The sequence below is a fragment of the Geotrypetes seraphini genome, chromosome 9 (assembly GCF_902459505.1).
Source record: "Geotrypetes seraphini chromosome 9, aGeoSer1.1, whole genome shotgun sequence".
In the NCBI taxonomy this organism is placed as follows: Eukaryota; Metazoa; Chordata; class Amphibia; order Gymnophiona; family Dermophiidae; genus Geotrypetes; species Geotrypetes seraphini.
The window spans coordinates 167574681-167592415 of record NC_047092.1 but is presented as its reverse complement, the minus strand read 5'-3'; the positions used below and the strand labels follow the sequence as shown (position 1 = coordinate 167592415).

At 45.1% G+C, this 17735-nt stretch overlaps 1 protein-coding gene across 2 annotated transcripts in view; it reads left to right on the top strand.

Moving 5' to 3' along the window:
- The window catches only part of BCHE (butyrylcholinesterase), a 44975-nt gene extending 39892 nt beyond the window's left edge, over nucleotides 1-5083 (top strand). For both annotated transcript variants that reach the window (XM_033957753.1, XM_033957754.1), the window contains exon 4: nucleotides 4696-5083. In XM_033957753.1, coding sequence (XP_033813644.1) covers nucleotides 4696-4823 — 128 coding nt within the window. In that variant the 3' untranslated portion in view covers nucleotides 4824-5083. The remainder of the gene's footprint in view (nucleotides 1-4695) is intronic.
- The last annotated feature ends 12652 nt before the right edge of the window (nucleotides 5084-17735 follow it).

Genomic DNA, 17735 nt, shown 5'->3' with positions numbered 1-17735 from the left:
TATTAACATCGCTTTTTAATTTTCCAAGTTCACTTGGACTTTTTAATCATTCCCTTTCTCTGTATTGTGTCTTGAGCACACTGTATGATCTTATTGTTCATGGCACAAATCAATAACTTTTAGTTAGAGATACTGATTGCTTACGATTTGAATGGGTTAGTCTGTTCTACAGTAGTGCATATGGATGACAATAAGAACATAAGAACTGCCGCTGCTGGGTCAGACCAGTGGTCCATCATGCCCAGCAGTTCGCTCCCGCGGCAGCACTTGGGTCAAAGACCAGTGCCCTAACTGAGACTAGCCCTACCTGCGTACGTTCCGGTTGAGCAGGAACTTGTCCAACTTTGTCTTGAATCCCTAGAGGGTGTTTTCCCCTATAACAGACTCCGGAAGAGCGTTCCAGTTTTCTACCACTCTCTGGGTGAAGAAGAACTTCTTTACATTTGTACGGAATCTAGCCCCTTTCAACTTTAGAGAGTGCCCTCTCGTTCTCCTTACCTTGGAGAGGGTGAACAACCTGTCTTTATCTACTTTGTCTTGAGTCCCTGGAGGGTGTTTTCTCTTATAACAGACTCCGGAAGAGCGTTCCAGTTTCCTACCACTTTCTGGGTGAAGAAGAATTTCCTTATGTTTGTATGGAATCTATCCCCTTTCAACTTTAGAGAGTGCCCTCTCGTTCTCCCTAGTTTGGAAAGGGTGAACAAACTGTCTTTATCTACTACCGGTAAGTCTATTCCATTCAGTATCATGAATGTTTCAATCAGGTCCCCTCTCAGTCTCCTCTTTTCAAGGGAGAAGAGGCCCAGTTTCTCTAATCTCTCACTGTACGGCAACTCCTCCAGCCCCTTAACCATTTTAGTCGTTCTTCTTTAGGCCCTTTTGAGTAGTACCGTGTCTTTCTTCATGTACGGTGACCAGTGCTGGATGCAGTATTCCAGATGAGGGCGTTCAATGACTCGGTACAGCTGCATGATAACCTTCTCCGAACTATTCATGATCCCCTTCTTTATCATTCCTAGCATTCTGTTTGCCCTTTTCGCCAGATTCACTAAGCCCACCTTACTTTGCCGGTCTGTGTCCGGGCTCCCTAATCTCAACGCATCCATATGCTAATTAGGATGATCAAAGGCATGCCCCCAATCAGCCATGCGGATCGCAGAAGAGCGATCCTGACGTGTGCGCATACCATCTTCTTTGCTTGTAGATGGTCTGTGCATGCGTCTAAGATCCCTTTGAGCCACAATTTTTTTTTTTAAACTTTACTTTTTTGTAGCCCAGCAAGCCCGTGGTTTTAACCCGCTTTAAATCTGCGGGTTAAAACCACCGGCTCGCAATGTAGGGAAGAGCAGAGCAGATTCAGGGCGGCAGGCAGGAGAGATCCAGGGATGAGCAGGGCAGTGATTTGGGAGAGAAGTAGGCAGGAGACATCGGGGAAGAGCAGAGCGGCGATTCGGGACAGAGCAGGCAGGAGAAATCCGGGGAAGAGCATCGGGGCAGCAGGCAGGAGAGATTCAGGGCAGCAGAGAGTGGGGCAGAGAGCAGGGCTTCAATGGAGCTGGAGACATTTGCGACTGGTCCCCAGCAGTCGCTTCTTGGGTTGATCGACCAGCCCAGTCGGTTTCAAAAATTTCTTTGGTGAATCGCGTCCCTGTCTACTTTGCATGCGTTTCCCCTCATTTGCATGCACAGATTGGAAGCGGATTGCAGGAGAGGTTAGTAAATCAGGCCGCAGGGAAATCGGTGTCAGGTCAAAAGCGCGCCGGGACAAAGGCGCGAGCAGACAACTGAGCGCAGTGCAGAGGCATGCGCCGAAGAAAAAGACTATTTTTAGGGGCTACGACAAGGGATGTGGGGGGGAACCCCCCCACTTTACTTTATACAGATTGCACCGCATTGTGGGGGGTTACGTTTTCACTAAAATATGGAGGGTTACAACCCCCCACAATGCCGCCACAATCTGTATTAAGTAAAGTGGGGGGGCTCCCCAACAAAACACCCCGTCGCAGCCCCTAAAAACAGTCTTTTTCTTCGGCGCGTGCCTCCATCTTGCGCTCAGTTGTCGGCGCACCCCTTTGTCTTCCGCGTTATTGTCTATGAACCGGGAAATCTGGTCACACAGGGGTCACAAACCGATTGGTCCACGATCGGTTTGCATAGTGAATCTAGCACATAATTCAAAAAGTTGATAAGCAGGTAGCTTATCCAACTAAGATAAGTTTACCACCGAAAAAAAAAAAAAAATGTTTTGCATAAAGTTATCTGGATAGCGTTAGGAAAATCTCTCAGCCCTATCAGACATGGAGGACATTTTGAAAAACACCTACGCACAGTATATAAATAATATCATTACATATTTAAATTTGTTTCATGCATAAGTAGCAATTTAAAAAAAAAAAAAACTTGTCTATACAATAGCAAGTCAAGACCAATATCTACACATGTGCCCCCCCCTAAATTCTGTAAATGGCGCCTTATGCTACGTGCAGAAATTTCAGACATTGATTACTACAATTCATTATACTGTACAGTGTTAAAGTCAAGGATAGACAATGATTTCATATTATCCAAAACACCGCCATAAAGTTAATCACCATTCACTGTAAATTTGACCACGTCACTCCCTTACTTGTACTCAAAGCCGCCCACTTGCTCCCCATCTTGCAACAGGTCACTTGTCCATTGCCACTTATGTACTGTCTGTATAGAAACCTGCAGTTGTTCAAATACTTTCCCCAATGATGCTACATAAATATTAAACAAACGCTGATAAGGCAGATTAATTTGTTCTTCAGGCAGTCCAGGGCATACGTGGTATTCTTTCTCACCACCACAATTTGAAGGCATCAACTTTCTTCCTGTTTCCCTTCTTCACTTAGAGCGGTTGACTGCTATCTGGCTCGGTGCCCGCGTGGCCGCTTGAGGTAGGAGTAGGGCAGCCGGGAGACAGAGATGGGGCCTTGGGCGGAGGCCGCGGAGCGTGCCCACCCCCCTCCCGCACGCAGCGGACGGGAATGCCGCGTGGCCTAGCGCGGCCGTGTGGGGTCGCAGGCTGCTATCGTGCCTAGTTCGGGGCAGGAGTAGGGCGGTGGCCTGCCGCCGCGTGGCCGCCAGAAGTCGGAGACCACAATCCCCCCTCCCCCACAGCCGGACTGCCCAGGGAGGGGAAGGACGCCAGCCACGCTGAGCAGGAGAGACGGCGGCGGCCATACTCCCCTTCCCCCTCCCCGGCGACAAGGTGCTGGGCCGCCGGAGACGCACAACCCCCCCTCCTCCTGTGGCTCGACTAACCGGCTGTGCGCACCTAGCCAAGTCAGGCCAGCGGCCCGCGGCAAGGACTGCACCTGTCCGCAGCCGGCCGGAGATTCCCCTGGCGTGTACGGCGGCCCTCTTGAGATGCTCCCACCTCGCAGGAACCGAGGGAGTGCAACGGAGCGTCGGGGGGCATGCGACGTGACTCCGCAGGAGTGAGTGCACGCCGGGAGCAGAGCAAGCCGGCCATGCACGGGGGGAGACAAACCCGCCAACTAGGAGACACGCCGCCATGGGTCGGGGACCGCTCCCGGCCACGTGTGCAGCGGCCCCACGTCCCAGCCCACACTCGCCCACAGGACACTGGAGGCGCCCCAAAGACGCCCCGCCAGGCTCCAGCTCCGCGGGAGCGCTCCAGCAAGGCGAGAGGAAAACAAACCCGCTGCAGTGGGTGAGCGGAAGGGAAGCCGTGTCCGCCTCGTGTGATGCCGGATCGAGAGGGGCGACCTCCCCTCCGCTCACCCCTAATCTATCCTCCCCCTCCCCCCCCCTACACCTAGCCGATTGGCCCCCAAGGCTTCGGCCAATTTGTCATCGCTCCTCCCTATGTGGCTCGGAGCTTGTTCTGTCTTCCTTCTTCACTTTTATATCCATATATCATTATTGAAAATAGCATAGTTTGGAGAGGTCAAAAATTTCCCCCCCTCCATTACAAAGCCGTGCTAGCGTGTTTAGTGCCAGCCCCAGCCATAAAAGCTCGGACGCACATAGGAATTCTATGAGCGTTGGAGCTGTTACCGCAGCGGCTGGCACTAAAAACGCTAGGGCGGCTTTGTAGAGGAGGGGGTTTGATTGCAGAGATACATCTTTGCACTTGAAGGTCTTTTCTGTGAACTTCATAGCGATTCTTCCAAGACAGAGACTGGGTCTGAATTCAAGAGGGCCTGGGATAGGCACGTGGGATCTCTCAAAGAGAGAAAGATAATGGTTACTGCAAATGGGCAGACTAGAGGGGCCATTTGGCCTTTATCTGCCATCACGTTACAATGTTTCTAGAACCATGAAGTTCTATGACATCACAATGCAAGTGTAAAGAGCCTTAGCCAATAGGGAGAGGAGGAGAGAGTGGGTGCTGCGGATGGGCAGACTGGATGGGCCATTTGGCCTTTATCTGCCATCAAGTTACAATGTTTCTAGAACCATAAAGTTCTATGACATCACAATGCAGGTGTTTAGAGCCTTAGCCAATAGGGAGAGGGGGAGATAGTGGATGAGGCGGATGGGAAGATTAGACGGGCCATTTAGTCCTTATCTGCTATCATGTTTCTATGTTTCTAGCAGTACATTGTTAGATTTTATTAACTGTTCATTGTTTCATCATTGATTATCAATCCAAGGAGGTAATAATACTAATAATTTCTTTCTTCTTTTTTTTATTTTTAACAGGGAATATTGATGAAGCAGAACAACAATGGAAAGCAGAATTCTATCGCTGGAACAATTACATGATGGACTGGAGAAATCATTTTAATGATTACAGCAGCAATAAGGAAAGCTGTTCAGTGTCTAATTAATATTTTTATTCCCTTAGCCAGTGCTCTTGTTACTGGTAATCGGCACATAGACCCCAGTAGTTGTCTCACGTGAAGCATATTATAAAGAGTGAAATAGAATGCCAGAATTATGCTACTGTTCTCTAGATACTCAAGACCGAACCTCATTTTATATCTTTGATAAATAAGAGAAAAAAATAGAGCTTAAGAATTCTAAAGATGTGAATAATTATGACTAACTAACTACAGTATTATAATAATAAAAAAAAATTCTTACCATATTCTACTGGACTCTAAATTGTCATCAGTGCCCGTATGGGTCCATCACGATGTATTTGCTATTATATTATTAAAAGCTTCGGAGCTTTTACCGCAACTGCCAGCGATAAAAACCCTAACGCGGCTTGATAAAAGGGGACTTAAAAGATGCTAAGGGTTCCTATGTTAGATGAATTAGCACCTCAGTGCCCATTCTGAACCTCTGATATGCCCCCTCGCCCCCAAAATATAAAAAAAAACAATATTTAACTAGTTTGGAATGTGTTTGTGTGTCTTAAATTAGTCATTTATGCTGTATTAGGCATTTGTTAATGCCTAACACAGCTTAATAAAAAAGTAAGAATAGATTGTAAAAAACGAAAGGAATTGACCCCAAAATATCCACTGAGAAGAAAATCCAGAGCAAACCTGTATAACGCACGCAAAATATCTGTGCCGTGGAAAAAAATGAATAAAAATAGACAGGCAAGTCTGTCAAAAAACCTGCAGACCTGTCGGTAACTCAGTTACCAACAAAAACCAAAATGAAAATGCCTTTAAAGCTCGAAGGTGCTCAGAACTAGTATATGGTAAGAAAGTGACCAAACCAGGGCAACAACCCCTGTAAGGGCTTTCAAAGAGTCGTATCATTGCATCATTGTATTTAAATTTTGATGAATATCTTTTTTTTTTTACTTTTTTCTTCTTTTTTCTATTAAATGTCCATTTAAAGTGTCCAATACTTAAATGAAAACTATGATCCTCAAAGTAGGCAAAACTTAACTGTGAGAATTTAGGAAGCCAACTTGCTACAGCAGGTACAGTGGGTCCTTTTTCGTTTTCGTTAGTTCACAGTCCTTTGGGAACTTTTTTTGTTTGAATTTCACCCAGTTGTTATATTGGGTTTAACTCAGTTACCGACAGGTCTGCAGCAGTCGGGTTTGTCAGTAGTACACAGCCCGACTCAGAATAGCCGAGCAATTGTTAGTGAATCAATCGCTTGGCTATTTTGCATGGGGTTGTGCTAATTTGCATGGGAGGATTGGGGTTGGGATCGCTACTGCCTTTAGTGAATAGTGCAGGAGGGAAATTTGGTCGCCAAGGGCTCGCAAACCAATCGGTGAATCTAGCCCTTAGTGCCACTGAATATCAGTGATAAATGCTAAACAGAAAACCAGCTATTTTGTGACCAGTGTGTGTGTGGGTGTGGGGGGGGTGGGGGTGGAGTGGACATGTGGTTAAGTGTTGTCATTAGTTATGGTTATCTTTTATTTGATATACTGCCTTTCCTCCATAGATATCAAAATGATTTACACTACATTGACTAGTAAACAGGTACTCTTCTGGAAGTCCCTCCATGTAAATCGCTTTGAGTGTGGCTGTAAATTACAAAAAGGCAGTATACAAGTCCCAATCTCTACCCCCTACTCTTAAGTATTTTCCCTATCTGTCCTGGTGGGCTCACAATCTAACCATAGTACCTTGGGCAACGGAGGGTTAAGTGACTTGCCCAGGGTCACAAGGAGTAGCACAGGGCTTGAACCCATAACCTCAGGACCCTTTTATTAAATCTTAGCGTGCTAGTGGAATTATTGTGAATTAAATTCATTTTATAGCTAAGGGCTTCTTAGAATTTAGCACTCACTAAGGGCTAGATTCACTATGCAAACCGATCGTGTACTGATCGGTTTGCGACCCCCGACCCGATTCACTAACCTTCTGGCCGCACCTGATCCAATCCACGCATGCAAATGAGGGAAATGGAATGCAGATCTAACATTTTTCAGGCACACCGATTGGGCTGGCCGATCCAAAACCAAGCGACTGATGAGGACCGGTCGCTCACTCATTTCCTGCTCTCTCCCGCCCTGAAATACCAGCCCTGCAGCCCTGAAAGAACCCTACTCTCTGCCGCCCTGCCTGCCTCGCATGTTCAGGCAGCAAGCCTGCCTCTCCGTCTGTTAAACCTTTGCGTCTGTAGGGAAAAGTGCCGTCCCGACTCTCCTGCTCTCTGCCGCCCTTCCCCACAGCGCAGCCCCGCTTTAAACCTGCGGGTTAAAACCAGAGCCTCGCACTGCGGGGAAGGGCAGCAGAGAGCAGGAGAGTTGGGGGCAGGTTTCGTGTTCTGTTCCGTAGTCTAACTGCCCCACAGGTAAGCTGGACCGTAACCCCTCTCGGCTTTTTTTAAAAAGAGGCTGTAGCGAGTCCCGTCGGGAGACGGGATCGGGCTCGGCTCAGCCCTCGACCACGTCTGCCTTTGCCTGCCATTACTTCGCCACCTCTCCCGCTTTGTTTTGACCTTGCTAGTGCAGGAGAGCGGCGCATGCACGGATTGCATGTACAGCCATCAATGATGGTCCGCGCATGCATCGCGATCGGTCTTCAGCGATTCGTGGAATGCTTGTGGGTGTGTTTCCGTTTAGGTCCTTTGCATGGGGAGCCTTTAGTGAATGGGTCGCCCAGCAAGACTGGGAAACGGATCAGAACCGGATCGGACAGGTAAGGGGGCTTTAGTGAACCTAGCCCTAAATCTGTTAACATACAGCAAACTTTAGTAAAAGAGCCCCTAAGGTAGCAGGACAAATCAGATCATAAGAATAGCCATATTGGTTCAGACTAATGGTCCATCTAGTATCCTGTTTCCACAGTGGACAATCCAGGCAGAAATCCAATTAGTAGCAACATTCCATACTACCGGTTCCAAAGGCAGCAGTAGCTTCCCTCATGTCTGCCTCAATAGCAGACTATAGACTTTTCCTCCAGGAATTTGTCCGAACCATTTTAAAACCCAGATATGCTAACCACTGTTACCATATCCTCTGGCAACAAGTTCCAGAGCCTATTTATTGAGTGAAAAAAAATATTTCCTCCTCATTTAACTTCATTGAGTATCACCTAGTCTTTGCACTTTTTGAAAAAGTAAAAAATGGATTCACTTTTACCCATTCTACACCACTCAGGATTTTGTAGACCTCAGTCATATCGCCCATCAGCCGTCTCTTTTCCAAGCTGAAGAGTCCTAACTTCTTTAGCCTTTCCTCATATGAGCAGGCGTTGCATCTCCTTGATCATTTTTGTCGCTCTTCTTTGAACCTTTTCTAATTCTGCTATATCTTTTTTTTTTTTTTTTTTTGAGATACAGCAACCAGAACTGAACGCAATAAGATGTTTTTTGTCATCACTATCACCAGTTTCTCTGTTCTTAATTCAACTACAACCAAATGCAACTACCTAAACATTTGCCACACTTCAGTTGCTTCATTTCAACATACCTTGAAAGCAATTAGGCTGTTGCCGTGACTACACAGTAATTAATGGGTTACAAAGGATATATCGAAAACCAAAAATAGAGACCAAAACTTACACTCAATAATAAAGAAAATCCCAAAACTAACCCTCCCTTTTACAAAGGTGTGCTAAGCTTTTTAATGCACGCTAAATATTAATGCGCTAAATGCTGACGGGTGTCAGGACAAAGGCGCGCCCAGACAATTGAGCGCAGCGCAGGGGTGTGCGCCGCACAAAATTACTGTTTTTAGGACTCCGATGGGGGGTGTGGGGGGGGAACCCCCCCACTTTACTTAATAGAGATCGCGCCGCATTGTGGGGGCGTTGTAGGGGGTTTGGGGGGTTGTAACCCCCCACATTTTACTGAAAACTTCATTTTCCCTGTTTTTAGGGAAAAAGTTAAGTTTACAGTAAAATGTGGACGGTTACAAACCCCCATAACGCCGGCGCGATCTCTATTAAGTAAACTGGGGGGGCTCCCCAGCAAAACCCCCCGTCAGATCCCCTAAAAACTAATTTTCTTCGGCGCGCGCCTCCGTCTTGCGCTCAGTTGTCGGCGCGCACCTTTGTCTTTCGCAGGGTTGTCTATGAACCATGCTAACGCGTGCTTGTTATCCTAAGGACGGGTTAGCGGTTAGCACACGCATTGATTTAGCGCATGCTAAATCCACGCTAAAACGCTTAACGCGTCTTTGTAAAAGAGGGCCTAAGAGCAAAGTTAAGCAAATGATACACTGATATACAGCATTATAAAACAACCACGGAAAAGGACTTCAAACACCTAGAAACTAAACTATTCGCTTGTGTCTTTGCTGGGGTAAGGTATATTATCATCAGTCCTCAAGGAAATTTATTGTTGTATAAAATAAACTCTTCATTGTGCAAAGTTAATTTCAGTGAATGCCCCAAAACTGCTGCTCAGCTAATACGTCTCTCATTGAAATCTTAGGAAACTTAGGCCCTCTTTTGCTATGGTGCGCTCACTGATTAGCGCGCGGTAAACGCTAACACGTGTATGTTAGTCTATGGCCGCATTAGCGTTTAGCGTGCGCTAATTCGATTAGCACGTGCTAATCGGTTAGCGCACCTTAGTAAAAGAGGGGGATAGGGGCTGATTCTATAAACGGTGACCAAATCAGCCGGCGCCAGCCGAATGTCGGTCGCACTTAGGCACCATTTACAGAATCATGGCTAATGGGGCCTATGTAAAAACATAGGCGCCTGAAATGTAGGAGAGGTTTTTAAAGGCCTACATTTCAGGTGCCTAAGTTTTTAGAGAATTGCGCTTAGCGGCACTTAAGGCGCGCTCCGCCCATAAAAACGCCCACTTAGGAGTTAGAATCAGATAGGCATCTATCACCCAATTATTTTTTTTTTCTAATTATTGAGCCTATTAAGAGTATTTTGCCAATTAAGTGAGGCGCTTAAGATTCACTTAACTTTAAGCACCCTTTATAGAGTTTCCCTGTTAGCTTTTATCTGACAGTGACTCAGCCGTTTCACTTTTAGACTTCCTCAGGGGTAGTGTTTCGAATACTTATATCCAAGCACTGAGTACAGAATTCTAGCTTTCAAAAACATCTGTTGTGTTGCTATTCACTGTCCAGGAATAACCTTAAAAAAACCCCAAAAAACCAATAGCTAAATTGCTAGTTGACAGGTTGGCAATACTGGTTACCATTTGTACAAAAAAAAAAAAAGCTTTACAAAAGTTAAGTTTAAAAAACAGTTGCTATTGGTTTCTTTTTTTATTGTTGCTTGATATACCGCCTATAACAGTGGTCTCAAACTCGTGGCCCAGGGGCCACATGCTGCCCGCCAGGTCCTATTTTGAGGCCCTCGGTATGTTTATCATAATCACAAAAGTAAAATCAGTTTCTTGATCATATGTCTCTTTAGCTATAAATTACAATATTATTATTAAGACTTAGCCAAAAGGAAAGATTTGTAAACTATAAAGAGTTATTTAACCTCATGCAAAATGGTCATTTCTTTAATAAAACATTAACTATTTTTTCTGAGGCTCTCCAAGTACCTACAAATCCAAAATGTGGCCCTGCAAAGGGTTTGATTTTGAGACCACTGGCCTATAGGAAGAGGAGATGCAAATGTTAAGAGCCTTAGCCAATAGGGAGAGGAGGAGATAGTGGATGCTCTGGATGAGCCATTTGGCCTTTATCTGCCATCATGTTACAATGTTTCTATAATCATAAAGTTCTATGACATCACAATGCAGGTGTAAAGAGCCTTAGCCTATAGGAAGAGGAGATGCAAATGTTAAGAGCCTTAGCCAATAGGGAGAGGAGGAGATAGTGGATGCTCTGGTTGAGCCATTTGGCCTTTATCTATCATCATATTACAATGTTTCTATAATCATAAAGTTCTATGATATCACAATGCAGGTGTAAAGAGCCTTAGCCTAGAGCTGTGATCTCAAACCTGCGGCCCGCCAGGCACTATTTTGAAGCCCTCGGTATGTTTATCATAATCACAAAAGGAAAATAAAACCGTTTCTTGATCACATGTCTCTTTAGCTATAAATTACAATATTATTATTAAGACTTAGCCAAAAGGAAAGATTTGTAAACTATAAAGAGTTATTTAACCTCATGCAAAATTGTCATTTTTTTAATAAGACATTAACTATTTTTTTCTGAGGCCCTCCAAGTACCTACAAATGCAAAATGTGGCCCTGCATAAGATTTGAGTTTGAGACCACTGGCCTATAACATCCTAAGTGGTTTACATTAAAACAATAGAAATTATATACTTACAAGCTTAATTAATTTTTTTAAGGATAAAAGGGGAGACTTCACATGAGAGAGTAGGAGAACTGTGAGGGTTACATTGTTTCAAAAAGAAAAAAAGAGGATGGGGAAAGGAAAATACATTGGAGGGAACAAATAAGCATGAGCTAAACTAAAGATATACCCCCTCTTTTACAAAGGTGCGCTAAGCGTTTTAGGGCACACTAAATATTAGTGCACGCTAAACACGCGTTAAACACTAACGCTTGCATGTTATCCTATGGATGAGTTAGCGGTTAGCGCACATGTTGATTTAGCGTGCACTAAATCCGCTTTAAAACGCTTAGCGCGCCTTTGTAAAATAGGGCCATAATCTTAGGCCATACGATGAAAGCATCTTTGAAAAGAAAGGTTTTTAAGCCAGATTTGAATTTAGAGGCATTTAATTCTTGTCTCGGGTGCAATGGGAGAAAATTCCAGACTATGGGGATGACGACAGAGAAAATTGTCTTGCGGGTTGAATCATAAAGGCCTCCTTTTACTAAGGTGCGCTAGCGATTTTAGCCCACGCAGAAGATTAGATGAAATTAAATGAATCTAAAACAAAATTACTCTGGCTCGGCCCAAAATTATTACACCTGCCCACCCTCTTCACACTGCCCACAGGCCCTGCTCTGCACCTTGAATTCTCAAGCAAGGTCCTCGGCATCACTATCGATTCCTCCATCTCCCTCAACGATCACCTGAATTCCTTGGCAAAATCATGTTTTTTCAGCCTCCACATGCTGAGGAAAGTGAGATCCTACTTTCACCAACAACATTTCACCGTCCTTGTACAATCCATCATCCTATCCAAACTCGATTACTGTAACGCCATTTATTTAGGCCTAACAAAAAAAAAAGTCTTCGCAGACTACAACTTATCCAGAATACTGCAGCCAAGCTGATTTTTGCTAAACGAAAATTTGATCACGTCTCCCCTCTACTTACCAATCTCCACTGGCTCCCAGTACTTTCCAGAATTCATTTCAATTGCTCCTGCCTGGCCTTCAAGATCATTCACGGCATCCTTCCGCCCCTAATCCCTCTACCCTTCCTCGTCCGGACGCCTGCTACCACCAGATCCGCTCACAGATATAAACTATCCTTCCCCTCTCTACACGGCATCCTCCACGCTGGCAAACTGGGAAAATCCCTTCTCTCCAAAATCACAGGCCTTTGGAATGATCTCACTATCCCGCTGCGGAACCTGGACTCCCTCCAACTTTTCCGAAAACAACTGAAAACCTGGCTTTTCTCTAACATCTAACATCTCTTCCCCTGTCCACATCCTCCTCTATTCACATGCTCTTGTAAATCTTTCTCCTCTCTCTTCCTATATTTTTAAACTTTGTAAACCGTGTCGAGCCCCACTTCCGTGGAGATGATGCGGTATATAAACTTAAGGCTTAGTTTAGTTTAGTTTAGTGCTAACTGATTTAGCATGTGCTAAAGATTATCACGCGCTAAATGCTAAGGCGACCATAGAAGAGAATGGGCGCCTTGGCATTTAGCACGCCTTAGTAAAAGGACCCCTTGGTGGCTGAAAGTCACCACGGCTCAGATAGTGCTCAGAAAGTGCCTTACTTCACCACAGAATCTGGATATACAGTACAGCGTCAGTCACTATTCAGATGCCGCCATTCAAGGTTTTCAATTTTTGGGGCCGTGGTGGCTGGCATTTAAAAAAAAATACGCCGACTGCCACGGACTGAATCTTGATCTGTCTGTGTATGACGGTCAAAATTAGACAGTAATTACGGAGACTGTAGTACCTATATAAATATCTTGTCTTAATTAAATATCTTTTCGTATCCTCATCGTCCAAGCAATACTGCATATCAAGGTGAAAAATCAATTCACAAATGTTTTTACAACATGTTTATATTCTGAGATATTTCTCCTCTGCATCATCTAGGACAGAATATCCCGATCGCGTGGAATTGCCCTGTCCGTAGCAACCTAGATCAGGAAGGGTAAGGTAACTGCAAAGAGGATGCACGCCTGCCTGTTACCTTCAATTTTCGTATACTCCATGATCTAAAGATTAAAACACAGAGGGAGCACCTTAGAAACTGAATAAATCTAATGCATACATGTGCAGTCCCTTTGACCATCTGAAAAGCTTCAATGTTTTTCTTCCTGTAAATAAATCTTTTATTTTATGCACTAGTCTTTAAGCCCGTTACATTAACGGGTGCTAGAGATGTCTGTCTGTCTGGGTTTTTTTCTTTGTCTCTCTCTCCTTGGACGCTGTCTGTCTGTCATTCGTTCTGTCTATGTCTCTCCCTGACCCCCTGCCTACCTGTATTTCTCTGTTGCGCCATGCCTGCCTGTATCTCTGTGGCCCTTCTGTGTCCCCTCCCTTCCCAGAGCAAAGCATGATTGTTTTGTGCCCCCTTTCCCTCTCCCCTTGTTCTGCCATGCCTGCGTGCTCCATGGCCCCCTTCCTCCCAAAGCAGCCCCCTTTCCCTCTCCCCTGGTCCCCTGTTGTGCAATATCTGCCTACTCCGTGGCCCCCTTCCGTTTCCACACTCCCTCCCATTCTTACTCTCCCTCCTTGCCTCCAACTGGAGCTGGTCCTCTCAGCGCAGATCGTCGTGCAGCAGGCCCGGCGTCCTACCCCGGTACTGCTCGCCGAAGGGAAGGTGAAGAGCGGCCTACAAGGTTCGCTACAGCGGCTGGCGAACCTCATAAGGCCGCTTTGAAGAGGAGCAGTAGCGGGAGGGAGAAGTCGCTGGCACACGCACCTCCAGCTAGCGCAGGCGCCGTGAGGACTGGCACAGAAGCACACCTCACGCCACCAGGACTCACGATTTTTCAACAGTGCATGTGCGCTCTAGGGTTTTATTATTATAGATATTTTATAGACTGTGTTTATTTATTATACATTGTTGGTTTTGTATGCAATGTGTTACCAGACGTGCTATCAGGGTAGAAAGGATATGAGGGTTTGACATATAAGCTGACATGGGGATGATTAGGCTGTACGATTTTCAAAACTTACATGACAAGACACATATGATTTACTAGGGTCCAGTGGTGGTGTCTGAAAATTTTCCAGCCTCCACAAAAATAGTTCTCAAATCATCCACATTCTGGGCAATTTCTTGTTTTTATATGCTTTCCTATCAATTTACATGTTTTTAATTTTATACTGGCTTCAGCGGTGACATGTGGCGTTCAAAAAGCTTTCATTATGCTAAGATTTAAACACCCACCTCCTCATTTGCCATCATCAAATAATCTACTTTCCATAAACCACTCTTATTAACTTTCATAAAATTTCTTATCTGATATACCTCTATTGCAGCGGTCTCCAACTCAAACCCTTTGCAGGGCCACTTTTTGGATTGGTAGGTACTTGGAGGGCCGCAGAAAAAAAATACTTAATGTCTTCTTAAAGAAATGACAACTTTGCATGAGGTAAAACTCGTTATAGTTTATAAATGTTTCCTTAATTGCTTCTGATCATTTTAGCTAGACACAGCTGAAAGCAGTGCAACATGCAGAAAGTGAAATTTAAATAGATTTTCACGTTCTGCTGTGTATAGCTGAAATGATCAGAAGCAATTAAGGAAAGATTTATAAAGTATAAAGAGTTTTACCTCATGCAAAATTGTGATTCAGATTCTAAAGTATCAGCTGCAAGAGACAAGATTTTGTTGTAGTTCTCTAGGCTTTTTTTGTAGAGGGGAGAATCAATATCCGACTTGTGCCTGGAAAACTTGTGTCTTAAGTGTCCGATGGTCGCGTCCGCAACTGCCATCAGCTCTCACCTCCTCCAGCACTGAACACAACTGCCATCCTACATCAAGCAGTCACGGCTAGGAGAGGTGCCGAATTTCGCAAGAGCTCATGAGATTACGCGCACACGCACAAGCTGCACTGCCTCCAACAGCTACCTTACGTTCCGGAACGTTGCCCGCCCCACTGCTGTAACCTCACGCAAGCGCTTTCCTGCGTCTGTATGCGATTGCCCTCACCACTCCACCTCACAATCGCGTACAGGCACAGGAAAGCCCTTGCGTGAGGTTACAGCAGCGAGGCGGGCAACGTTCCAGAACAATGGTAACATACCGATGGCCTCAAGAGAGTACCTAGCGGGCCGCGAGTTTGAGACCACTGTTCTAATGCATATAACATCAAACTTTAACTTCTCTTAGCAGATTTGGTCCATTGGTCAGGGGAGAGACGTGCAACATGTTTTGCCAATAGCATGGCTTTCTCAAGGACATCCCCTACGGACCAAAGACGAGCATAGGAAACAAGTTATTCTCTCAGCAAACTTCTACTCACAATCCACTTTCATACACCCCTCTTCAATCTCTCAACTCACCATCCACCGTTTACAACCCCGGCTTAATTCGGACATAACCAAACCTCAGACTCCACCCACCTCTTATACCTCACTACCTTCCGTCATGGCCTTACCTCACCCCCTACAAAAGTCCTGCTCAAAACAGTGACGCCCACTCGATCTCCAAATTAAGTCTTGTAATAAGTCTACAGGTAAGTATAACCTTAAAGGGTGTTTAAAAATTTTTTTTTTTGCTTAAGGGATCAGATTTAATGTCAAAGCACTTTCCAGATATCAATAGCTTAACCATCAGTCCACAAAAATTTTGAAGACCACCACCCCACATGCTGTCTTTAGGTTTCTGCACCATTAAATTGTTCCTTTTCCATATCATATGTCAGTCAGGGCAGAATTAACCAATAGGCCAAGTAGGCACGTGCCTAGGGCCTGAAATGGTCAGAGGGGCCCGATGAAGGAGGGCATCAACATTGTTTTTTCCAAACGGCGATGGGTCCCTCCAGCATCGATCGGCAACGCGGACCCCCCCCCCCCTGATTGGCAATGCAGGCCACACCCGGATCATCAACGCGGTTGCCCCCCATCGACGGAAAGTAAGACAAGCAAGCAACGCGGGTAAGAAAGGCAACGGGAACTGTAATTGTGCAAGCGGTGCTGCTTGCCCAAAGCTTCCCTCTGAGGCAGCTTCCTGTTTCCGCCTGGGCGCATGGTGGGGTGGGGGCGGGGCAGGGGGCCCAGTGTACTTGTGTGCCTAGGGGCCCTCGACGAATTAATCCTGCCCTGATGTCAGTTGTCCACTCAGAGTTGCGTTTGCTCTCATTCGTTGGCACACAGTACGTTTGTTTATACGGAACTTCGGTGTTTTTGATTGGTTGAATTTGCTTTGCCTCAGACAGTGGTGGAAATATACACATTGCACCAAAATCTCAGATTCTTAAGGCGGAAAAAGCCTCAGAGGTCCCAGTGTATAAAGTCAGGGTGACTGAATTTCACAGTACCGCAGGACTAATGTCATTCATTGGTAAAAAAACAAAACAACAAAAAAAAAACCCAACTCCTTTTACTTAGGGGTTCTTTTATTAAGGTTCGCTAACCGATTTAGCGTGCACTGAAGATTAGCACGAGCTAAATGTTAAGGCAACCATTACATCCTATGGGCATCTTAGCATTTAGCGCACGATAAATCGGTTAGCACACCTTACCAAAAGGACCCCTTATTCAAAGTCATTTGACTATTAAACATTTGCATAGCTGGCTGGCAATCCATGTGTTAATATATCTGCAGACACTCGTCCTACCCCCTCTTTTATAAAGGTGCGCTAAGCTTTTTAGCGCGCTCTAAATATTAGCGCTTGCTAAACACGCACTAAACGCTAATGCATGCGTGTTATCCTGTGGACGCATTAGCGGTTAGCGCACACGTTGATTTAGCGCACGCTCTAAATCCGCGCTAAAACGCTTAGCGCGCCTTTGTAAAAGAGGGCCTTAGTTTGCTTTGCTACCACAACAATAGTTTCGTCAATATTTCAGACTCCTGAGGCAGGTCTCGCGGTCGAAACAAGAATCGTGTTGAGTCAACCTTTCTGCATTAATAAATCCATCTGTAGGTTTTACATCTCCTCTGCTGTTGCTTTGCCTTCTAATCTGTGTTGGATTGATCTTCTGTTTTGCGCTGGGCTGAGTTGTCCATTTTTGCACCTCCCTATTTTTAGACCTGGCAGAATGTTAATATGTATGAAACATTCAATTCTATTGCTCTATTAATCATCGCATTGGCCCAATTATAATGTAAGATTTATATTGCTGCAGCCAATTGATAAAATTAATCTTGCAGCCTCAGCTTGTGCTTCCCTGCAGTTGGTTCTTCTGATTTCTAGCTCCAGAAAACCTGCCTCGACACGTCTTTCCCCACCAGGCAGAAGACTTCCATCTAATACAACCAACCGACCGACCCACTGAGGCTCAACACTTGCTTCCCACCAAAGTGGATCGGCAGCAAATTTGTTGCTGCATTGCAGGGGCTGACAGCAGGTAAATTAAATCATTGTTCGCATAATGCATAGTTTGAAAAAAAATGTTGTGCAGACTCCACTGTTTTGAGTCTTTATTTATAACTTCATCAGATACTTATTTTTAGCTCTCTGAAACTGCATTCTGTATTGTAACACATCTGCGTGAAGTTATAGTGTGTGATTTTTAAGGATGTGCAATTTGCCAGAGTACATTTCCTGAATTTTTTAAGAGTATGATGTCTGGGTATCAACCATTAAGATCACTGCGTTC